This window comes from Etheostoma cragini, chromosome 10 (genome assembly GCF_013103735.1).
Source record: "Etheostoma cragini isolate CJK2018 chromosome 10, CSU_Ecrag_1.0, whole genome shotgun sequence".
In the NCBI taxonomy this organism is placed as follows: domain Eukaryota; kingdom Metazoa; phylum Chordata; class Actinopteri; order Perciformes; family Percidae; genus Etheostoma; species Etheostoma cragini.
The window spans coordinates 26,432,220-26,443,210 of record NC_048416.1 but is presented as its reverse complement, the minus strand read 5'-3'; the positions used below and the strand labels follow the sequence as shown (position 1 = coordinate 26,443,210).

The 10,991-nt window shown below is 40.2% G+C and overlaps 1 protein-coding gene across 2 annotated transcripts; it reads left to right on the top strand.

Annotated features, from left to right (window-relative positions):
- Positions 1-10,370, top strand: slc49a3 (solute carrier family 49 member 3). Of its 2 annotated transcripts, XM_034884178.1 has the most exons (10): positions 2-427; positions 3,389-3,547; positions 4,647-4,863; positions 5,254-5,330; positions 6,750-6,887; positions 7,228-7,344; positions 8,023-8,175; positions 8,957-9,114; positions 9,362-9,465; positions 10,122-10,370. In XM_034884178.1, exons 1-10 carry the CDS (start codon positions 275-277, stop codon positions 10,286-10,288), a joined length of 1,443 nt encoding a protein of 480 aa, XP_034740069.1. In that variant the 5' UTR covers positions 2-274; the 3' UTR covers positions 10,289-10,370. The 2 variants fall into 2 exon arrangements, with proteins under 2 accessions (XP_034740070.1, XP_034740069.1); XM_034884179.1 differs by lacking the exon at positions 10,122-10,370 and having other exon boundaries at positions 1-427; positions 9,399-9,465.
- Positions 10,371-10,991: the final 621 nt, after the last annotated feature.

The window sequence follows — 10,991 nt, the reverse complement described above, 5'->3', positions numbered from 1 at the left end:
CTAGCTAATGAAACATGAAGCGGTGTCTGTGTACCTGCGTCCATTTATGAAAAACTGACTTTATAACTCACTACAAGACAACACAATGGATGTACAGCTTGTATTTTAAAGGACTTACACCACTCGTGATTTTACCGACCCAGTGACCATCAACATAAACTTTACAATGCCTCGGAAATGTTGCAGTAAACTTTCAGGAATAGCTAGCTAAAGCTACTAGCTAGCTAAAGTTACCAAGTTTAACAGGTTAGCTTGTCAACAACTTTAATAAATAATGGAGGACGGTGCAGAAGCCTCTTCCGAGGTTCCCTCAAATGTTCTGAAGACACCAAACGAAGAACTGAAGAAACTTTTGTCTTTTAAAGTTTACAAGAGGAGGTGGTTTGTTCTGTTGGTGCTGTGTCTGTTAAACTGCTCCAATGCAACGGTGAGTTAGCTAGCTAAATTTATGATTAACGGTAACTAAATGCAGCTCGTGTTTCCAATAAAGTACGAGTAATTGTATTGTAATGGCCGAGACCAAGTTGATATCTTGGGTCAATATGAAGTAACGTTTGCCTAAAACCAGTCAGTTTTTTCTTTGAGGTCGAAAAGATCACGAATCAAAGATACTTTTGAAAAACTCATACTTTATTTTTTTAACACTAAAAGTGTATCCCTAGTATGGAAGACAGTTTCTGCCAAAACAACAACAACAAGATCTCTTTATCTCTTTCATGCAAAACCCTTTGTTACCACATTTTACCCTTACACGCAAGGAAATAGCTTGTTGTCCTTTTCACAGACATCTGAGATTCTTTTAGTTAAATGGCCGGTGTGGTTGTGAACAGTGTGGGTAGATGACATGTGATGCCTCCCTGTGTTTGGTAGAACTTGATATTATTCCCCAGGGATGTTGTCAATGAAAAGCAGAGTGTTCCTATCCCAGACATGCTAACTGAGCCCTCCCCTCGCCTATTTCCAGCTCCCATGGGACTCGTCCTTTCAATGGGAGCTGTTGTTTCATCATGGCTGGTGTTCCCACTCTCAAAAGATGCTCAGCTGGCAGAAAGTCATTCAGGATGTAAAATGGGATGCAAATAACAGCTGATGAGCCAGATAGACAGGGTGGGATTCTTGAAAATCTGAGTTTTAGATTTTACTGTAAAATTTCCAAACCAGCTAGTAATACCATACCGAAGAATTGACTCTATTGTTGCTCTAGAAGATTAACATGATGTTTTTTACAGACCCCAAACACTCTAAGTCTACGCAAAATGTGGAGACGCTGATGAGTTCTGGCACAGACATTTGTTACACGTGTGCACCAACTCTGGTCATTATGAATATACACTCCTAGATATTTAAAGGAGGACACCTGCTTGATGTCATGACCATGGATGGCTACAGGACTCTGATCTCCAGCTGATCTGGAGTCTACCAGCATTTCCAGAGTTTTGCTTGTGTTAATATGAAGTTGGTGTGAATCACACCAGTTGACAGACTTGTCCACAGCAACTTGGTGGACGCTTAAATTGCTTTCTTTAGTAAGCAAACTGAGAAGGACAGTGTCATCTGAAAATTTTACCAAATGTTGGTTTGTCTCAGAGCGGATGCAGTCATTTGTGTTCAGCTTAAACAAAAGAGGTGTACTGACACACCCGTGCACTGCTGGATCAGACAGGGCGGAGTTAAACTTCACCTGCTGTGGCCTGTTTGACATGAAAGAGTGATACCACCTGATTAAAAAGGGATTTACATTTAACTGAACTAATTTTCTAAGCATGATATCTGGCTACATTGAGTTAAAAGCAGAACTGAAGTCAACAAAAAGCAATCTGGCATATGCAACAGGACCTTCAAGGTGCTTTAGAGTGAGATACATTATTTTTGATATGGCATCACTTGTACTACGATTCTTGGTATCTAACATTTGATCCACATCAGTATGGAGTTTCATAAGCCTTTTCGTTGATTTAAAAACGTTAGAGGTAAAAGCCACCGGCCGGTAATCATTGTTCTCCTGGGGACATGTCTTTTTGGGTAGTGGAATATTAATAGATTTTTTTCCAAAGTTGTGGTACTGTGTACGGTACATGTCTATAGAGAGCTGGAATAGTTAATCCCAGGTTGGTAACATTTATTCTGCAAAAGTTCAAAAAGAAAAGAAAAGCAGGGTCTCTTGCTTTGGTTGTTTGTATTTTTTGAACACTGTTCAATTATGATTCTGTCCAAGTTCACGTTACAAATTACATTCTCTAACACTACAGCACATTCCCTTACATTGTCAGTGTTAAAATGTACACTATCTAGAAATAATTCAGTTTGTTTGCTTTTGCAGTTTCATTGTGGGCAAACAGGGGCTTCCTTCTAGTGTCCATGTTGGTCATTTGTCTGATATATTCCCACAGTGACTTTGTGTTGGATTCTAACTGCTCTTGTTCTGCCCACTCCTTATACTGCTGCCGTGCAGCTCTCCTTTGCTGATTAAGGTCTTTTTGTACAGCTTGGACTTCTGCTTTATTTCCAGATTTGAAAGCTATTTTCTTCCTGTGCATTCCCAAATGCATTATGTGATATAGGGTTTGTTATTAGAATATCTTTTAAAAGTTTTCTGGGTTATAACAGAGTCAATACAGAAAGTTAAAGTATGTAGGCAGTGATGGATTCAGTAGCACTGTCAATGTCTGCATCCTTGAAAAAGATATCCCAGTCTGTGCAGAGGAATGGTCAATGCAGACAGCTAGCTAGACTACCTGTGCACTCTAAGTTTTTTGTTGGACAACTAAAACAACCTTTAAACGTACACATGTACTTGTAATGTTTAGGTGCGATATTAAGGTGCTATTGAAACATTATTTCTGTTATTGTTGTGTCTGTAAAATATTAAGCCCCAAAAGGAAAACATATTCTGAATTCATATAATTTGGACCTCCTAGACTAAGCTTTTCTGCAGAATACTGAGGATGTAAAAGGAATTTGAAAGTAATTCATATCCAAAGGCTCAGTCTCAGTCTTTAAGACCTGATCCAATTAGGGCTGGACAATATATCTATATCAAAATATGAGACTAGAAATCGTCTTAGATTAGGGTCTTAGAAATTTGGCTAATTCCTGGTTTTAAAGGGTGCTTTACAGTAAAGTGATGTTCTTTTCTGAACTTAACAGAATTTTCTGGCTACCCTTTTAGTCATTATATCCACATTAATGATGATTATTTATTACAAATCTCCGTGTGTTAATATTTTGTGAAAGCACCAATAGTTAACCCAACACTAGCGTCACGATATCAACATCGATGTATTTAGTAAAGAATATTTGAAGAATTTCCCCATATTGCCCAGCCGTAGATCCAATCCTCAAAGTATGGAGCTCAGTTTTGAATGAATCTCTTTATGTGTTTTTCCAGCTATGGCTGACCTTTGCACCAGTAGCAGACGTGTCTGCCAAATATCTGAACGTCACTCTGCAGGAAATAGACTGGTTGTCGTTGGTTTACATGGTGGTGGCCATACCGCTCAGCTTTGGGACAACGTGGATGCTGGACACCCTCGGGCTACGGATCACGGTATGAGCCTCACTCTGAAAACTGGGCGTCACCAGGGGCTCTTGTGTAATTTGTATGTAGACATTTTGCTTGATACACTATAATGCACCTGCGTAAAACAGGAAATTAGTTGATACTCTTCTGTTTCTTTTTCTTTTGTGTTTTTAATCTCTGTTTCAGGAGAATCCTATTCAAACTTTGGGGATAGTTTTTGTTTTTTTATGACTGCAACACAAAGCTGTAACCATGTGGCAAATGATTTTAGAAGTGTGGAGGAAGAAGAAGAACCACTCCAGGGCCTTGAGAAGATATTCATGGAAATGGTGTGAATAGAGTTGTCTACATGGTGGTGGCCATACAGCTCATTGTTAGAGCATTCTGCAAACACAAAATTACAATATGACATTCAAACTTGAAATGATTGAAACATGATAAATAAATACAGCTGCCAAATAATATTAACTGCAAACAATGTGATAAATGATGGATACATTTTTTCTGGGTATAGCATCGGTTGGGTGTAATATTGTAAACCCTGTGACAATTTAATAGCAGTAATTGTGTCTCTGCTAGTTCTCATTTGCAGATTGATAAAACACAAGTTTCCATTTTTTGTAAACATATTAAATCTAGGAGCACTTTCCTTGGAAAAGATGAAGCAGTTGCTTATCTAGTTTGGAGTTAAAGGATGAATTAGGGTAGTGCAGAAAAAAATCAGTTCACATTCATATTGTGAATCAAGCTCTACAGATTCAAAATAATTTCCCAGAATTCAAAAATCGATTCACATTTATTTTCTTTTTTTTAACTGGGTGTATACTATCACATGGGAAAAGTACTATGTTTACATGCTATGAGTCGTTTTGTTATTGAGAATAGCTTTTGAATTGCAAAACAATTTTTCACCGAATCTTGAGCCTAAAAATTGATATCAAATCGGGACATTTTAAAACTACCAAACTAAAACAGACAAGAGCACCAGCTACAGAAACGTCAACCTCATCAACAGAAAAAGAAACTAACACTGAGAAGAGCAGAAACCTCAGCTGTTAGTACCAAAGACGGAGGGATAGCGTGTAGGTACCAGCATGTTGACCTTTTTGTCATGTCAACTTTGCAGCTGATTCTGGGAGCCTGGCTGAACATGTTCGGAGGTCTGGTGCGCTTCTTTGGGGAACCTGCGGAACGGCAGTTTAAAATCCAGTACCCTGTAGTGATGTTGGGTCAGACCCTTGGTGCCATCGCTCAGCCCCTCATCATTTTCACTCCCACCAAGCTGGCTGCTCTCTGGTTCCCTGACCACCAGCGTGCCACAGCTAACATGATCGCCTCCATGTGTGAGTGATTTACTGTAAATTATATTTTCCATTATTGTTAGGGCCTCAAAACATTTTGTCCCAGATTTAGTGCTGTGTAACAAAAAAAGTAGGAACTGAGTTAGTTTCAGCACGTGCTGTAAAGTTAGGGGAAGCACTTACATTTCTGCATGTCAGCAAACTGAAAGATTTGTCCAAAGATAAATAACCAGTGTAATACAAGGTATTTTAATTGAAATTGTTAAACTTTAAAGAAATGAGTAATATGAGATATTTCTTGAAGAGACAGTTTTCATATATTCTATGTCATCCCGGAAACTTAAAAGACCTGGGAAGACTAAAATAGGGAACATTGTTGCTTCTTAACAACCACAATAACCTTTTAATTACACTTCTCTTTTGCCTCCTCAGCCAATCCGCTGGGCATCCTACTCGCTAACATCATCTCTCCCATGATGGTTAAAACACCTACACAGATCCCAACCCTGGTGAGCTGGACTAACAAAAGGTCTTCAAATCCACTGATGAGTTGTCTGGTCAGGTTTCAGTTTTAGGGCTATGATGCTTTTTAGAAGCTGGCTGAATATTTCCATCATTAAAGGCGAACCATAGGATTGTGACCTCAAAAGGTTGGCTAGGGCTGCAGGATTCAGAAAATATCACTTATTAATTCAAAATCAACAGAATGTAAATGTAGTAAATGTGACTCTAGGAATTTACAGTCACCAATTATACCTCGCACCTGTTTTCAACTTTAAGAAAAGGTGGGAGAAGTGGTTAAACTCTGTTAGTTAGATGCAAATTAAACAAGCAGACCAACAAATCTGTATCAGTTACAGTATTGTTTAAGGTTAGCAGGTAGATGGTGAAGCAAGTGTATCATCTAGCAGATAAGAGTCCGATTTCTTTCCCGGGGAGTTGTTGGAGGCCTAGTCCATATCCTTAATGTTCCACTTTTGGGATTGCTCCTGTGCCGCACCAAATTCCGCCGGATGCATGTATTTTTCGCCGATGTCCGTTTCCTTCCGCCTTCTTTGTGTTGGAAATTTAAACTCTGGTGGATTTCTGAGGACTATGGTTAACTGCTAGATTATCTGTGCAATCTGAGTTTTCTGTTGCACGCCTAAAACAACTTTACGTTTTTTTTTCCTTCCCGAGGCTATTCTGCAGCAGTTCTTTGTAGAGCTATACGCCGCCCAAGACAATTCTGATTGGTTTAAAGAAATGCCAATAAACCAGAGCATGTTTTTCTCTCGTCTTGGAATACTATGTGTACTAGCCAGACCCTCCTCCGCAGCACTGTGGAGGAGGAGGTCTGGCAACGCAAGACTATAGGAGACCAAACCAGAGCTAGAAGGAGAAGGGATTTAGACTTACATTCATTAGATGGACAAACACCACTCCAAATAAATGCAGCGGTTTGATAACAAGACAGCCAAAACAACTCTACAGTTTGAAAAAAAAAAAATGTTAGGGCCATGTTTCTATGGGCAACAAACAGCAATTGTTTGTTTTGCAGCTTTAATGAGAAATCCGTTGACCAACCTGAACTACTGCTCAAGCATTTATTAACAATTTGTGTGAATATGCAAGTTGTTATGAATGCATAATAAAATGTTGAAATACAGAACAGTCTTTAGATATGAATGCCTATTGAATTGAGGTATCCCATGTTTCCTGTCACTGTCTGCTGTGAACTGCCTAGTAGAGGCCAAACTGTCAAAAAGAAAAGAGACAGTTGGCCTAGAATCTCAGGATTCCCAGAGGGCATTGTGGGATTGCAGCTGGTAATATAGAGAACTGCTGGGCTGTGGCACCTCACCTGCTAATGATGATAAATTGTCTTTGATTTCAGGTGCTAACATCCATTTATCATCACATTATGTGTGTTTCATCCTTCCTTTTAGCTGATTGCCTACGCGGCCCCGGCATGCATCATCTGTTTCCTAGCAACAGTGGGGATACGGAGCAGCTCCCCCCCTACGCCGCCTTCAGCCAGTGCCGAGTCATCCGGCTCGGAGCCGTTCGTACAGGTGATAAAACTGGTGAGGACACAGCAACTCAGAATCAAGCTAGAGTCTGCACCTGGCAGAATTACAAAAACGTTGAACAAAATTAATTGCTGAGATCTGGCAGCAATACGACATCACCAAAAATTCTACGGGGCAAGAATGGTGCATGGTCAGATAGTCATTCAGGTTTTAAACTGAGAAAGTGAAGGTGAACGGTTACCCAAACCATCTGGAAACATCCATCCCTTTTATATTATGATTATATATTCTCTGGTCATGCTGATATTTGGTTTCCCTGGTTGAATGTTGTTGCTGCGGTGACCTAATTATCCCGTCAGGTTTCTGTTACAATCCTTGTATCCGTTTCCTCTAGTTACTGAGGAACAAAGCCTACCTCATCCTGCTGCTGTGCTTCGGTTCGGGCATCGCTGTTTTCACCTGCTTCTCCATGCTGCTGCAACAGATCCTCTGTGTGCACGGATACACCAATGTAAGACACCATATTCATTTCCATGACATTGCATTTGCTAAACCCACCAGACACCATGTAAATAATAAGTAATTTTAGCGTTTTGAAATAAAATTCAATCAAAGTCAACAGAAACTAAATAATACTATAAAAAGCCGTTTTGGGTGGTCTTTCCACTTTTCTATCCATCACAACTCTAGTTTTGGTTGAAAAAAATGCACAGTTGACTGATTAACACGTAAAGATATGTTGGCTCTATAAACACCAGAAGTATTGCTTTTTTAACAAAGTCTGGTGGGTTTAGCACTAGCAACCTCAGAGCTGTTTCTGGTTTAACAAAAAAGGTCTCAAAAAGGTTTCAAAGGTCTATCTCAGAAGGGATCCTTTCCATAATGCTGTCAGACACTTTTGTGGAGGTAAATACAAAACTGGACAATTGTCCCATTAACTTACATTGTAGCTTGTTTCACCGCTGCTGACTGTGGCGATCTCACTTAATACTGGACCATTGTCAAAGATTGTAGTTTCCATCAGTCACTTAGACACAAAAACATGGGAAAATAGGGTCCAGGTTGGAAAACATGGTAGTCACCCTTTAAGGAACTGATGTAACCAAAGGAAAGAAAACAATTCCTGAAAAACGTTTAAAATACTGGATGCAGACTTTAATAATAAACCTGTGACCTCTCACTGCTGCAGGATTTCGCTGGCATTTGTGGCGCTCTCTTCATCGTGTTTGGCATCGTGGGCGCCGGTGCTCTCGGTCTCTACGTCGACAAGACCAAGAAGTTCACGGAAGCCACAAAGATCAACATGTGCTTCACTGCTCTTTCATGCATCGCCTTCTCAGTGGTGAGAACCACAGATAGGAATGGTTTGAAGCTCCACACTTGGCTTTCTAGCTTATTTAAAAGACATTGGACAGGAGAAAAGGCACTGGCAAGTTGGTCTTTCCCCTTGAAATATCCCAGCACATTGGCAAGGTTCAGTGTTGAAGGTACATCTTTGTTGTCATTCTTTCCAGGTGCAGAAATCAGGGGAAACAACATTGTATTCCTTAAAGTGAACTAGTGAGTTCAATAAGGAAACAAAATAGCAAATTAAAAACAACCGAAGAAGAAATGGGTGCAAAAGTCCGTAAAAACACGGGGTCTATTTTAACAATCTAAGCGCATGGCGTGAAGCGCCTGGTGTGTTTAAGGCATGTATCAATCCACTTTTGCTAGTTTAACGGTGGAAAAAAAGAATCTGTGCGCCAGGCGCATGGTTCCAAAGGGTTTACTTAGTGTCTTCATTAATCAGCGTCATCTCCCATTCCCTTTAAAAGCCAGGCGCGTTTGTCTCATGGTGCATTGCTATTTCTGACTTTAGACCAGGTTTTTATTGGTTAATGGTGCGATCACTTACTGCTGCTAGAGATAGATAGGAATACACCGAGAATGCAGTGTAAAGACACCTTAAAATGATATTCTATTTTGTATATCTTAATGTTTAGGAGGACGTTATTAGGTAGCAAAAATTTCACAGAAGCGTAGGTAGTGTAGGAAAGATGAATGCAACCTTTGATTTCATAATCAAATCATATTTTGGCCTGTTGATACTGTGATATTCAGAGCTGCTCTCCTCCTCTCAGGTGTCCCTGATGCCGCATCAGAAAGCCGCCGTGGCCGCCGTCTGCTCTGTTTTTGGCTTTTTCGGTTTCTCTATTTACTCGGTGGCCATGGAGCTGTCTGTGGAGTGTTCATATCCCGTTGGAGAAGCAACATCAGCCGGACTCATCTTCATATCGGGGTACTACTTTGAGTCACAGTAGATAGTATGGCAGATTGGTATTATGATAAAATAATGTGGAGTTTAAAGACCTTTCTACCGGATGTTATCCCAACGTCTGTTTCTGCGCAAAGAAAATCAGTGACAGTAGTTTGAAGAAAAACTCATTTTCACCTGTCTTTTTGTTAGATATTAGGGATTAGTTCCTGGACTTGAGTTACATACTACTTCAAATTAATCCTGACTTGTTTCCTTGTGATCCTACCAGACAGGTTCAGTCTATTCTCTACATGACCCTCCTTCAGGCTTTAACCAAACGGCTCGCAGACTCTCCTCTGTCAACCTGCGGGGGTGCAGTCCTGAGCTGGAAGGGTAAGTCCCAAAATGTTACACCGCCATGAGTATGTAAACAAAGAAAAGAAAAAAAAGTTGGGAATCAAACACGACGCACCGAGTCTTTTTGATTTGTTTTGACTTAGAACGCCACACTCCCACTGACCTCAACTCGAAGATTTCTTGGTATCAACCTGCAAAATATGGAGGTGAAACTCGCACATTAGTTCCTAAAGGCAGGGAGCAGAAACTCCTTCCACTTGTGTGCCTTATCCATTCAATGCAAAGATTAAAAACAAGAACTTCAGACTTTTTGGGGATGTAGCAAAGTTCACATATTTAAGACTTTATCTCAGGCCATATCCATATGCATTCTTTCATGTTTGATTTAGATGTTTCCTCCATAGTCAGTCACTCAAGTGATTTGCACTTTGATCAATCATTGATAACCTCATTAAGAGCATGTGTTTATTGCGAGTGGGTTTGATAGAACCAGTGGTTTTAAAAAGAAAGCTTTTTCTTTACATTTTACTGCTTCCATTCCATCTCACTAATGGAGTTACTCTGTTTATAAGATGCTTTATGCAGGCCGCCACACATCCGCCAGGACAGTAACTTTACTATTAAACTACTTGTAACCTTGGGCTATTAGGCATGTCGAGTTGTACCTTAATCTGGACATTTGTCACCCTCAGTGCCGATTCTTGTGATGGCAGGACTGTTGAGTTTCTTCACGTGCTGCTTCGTGATCTTCTTCCACACGCGGTACAGACGACTGGAGGCCGAAGAACAAGCCACTTATGGGACCAGAGAAAGCAGCGTCTCGACAGTCTCTGAAAGCGTTCCGAGTGTGGAGAAGTGACCGTCTTCAGAGGCTCGGGACGAGAGACAACAACGCAGAAAGGGTTATGGTCGTGGTTACCTCGTTTATAGCTTTTCAACCGTTGATTCTTTTCTACAACATTGGGGCCAAACTTTTACAGATTCTACATTAATTCTTTTGCTACTGACAGTTATATTAAAATCTCAAAATATTATACTAGCATTAATAAACTCAGCAGATTGCATTGATGTTTTATACTTCTTAAAGTAGTTTGTAGGGAGGAAGTCTGTCTAAATTGTTTTCTCGGCACTTTGTTTAAAAAATCAGAGTGAGCTGGGAAAAAGTTCTCTGAATGGATGGAAAAACATTCCTGTACTGATCCTGTGTGAGAGATGAGTTTCGGTTTCTCACAGGGTCATTTTTAATAAAAACCTGGCTTTGTAGTTATAGGGGAGAACATTTGGTCAAACCAAAACCAGTTGCAGCTCATTACAGAACTTGCTCTGGAAAAATGTACATGCACATCTTCTAAGAGATACGGTTTAACGTTTCCTGAATGCTGCAGGGTTTTGTCGCAGTTCCCAGGATTTCTACCAGCAGTCCCTGAACACATGAACGACTGAAAACACTTGAAGCTGCATTGCCTTTGCGTCTATTTTCTGCCACTGCAAAGAGAACAATGTGGTTTCTGTTTGACTCTCAGGGACTTAGAACCAAAATATTATCCCATCATCAGCAGCAC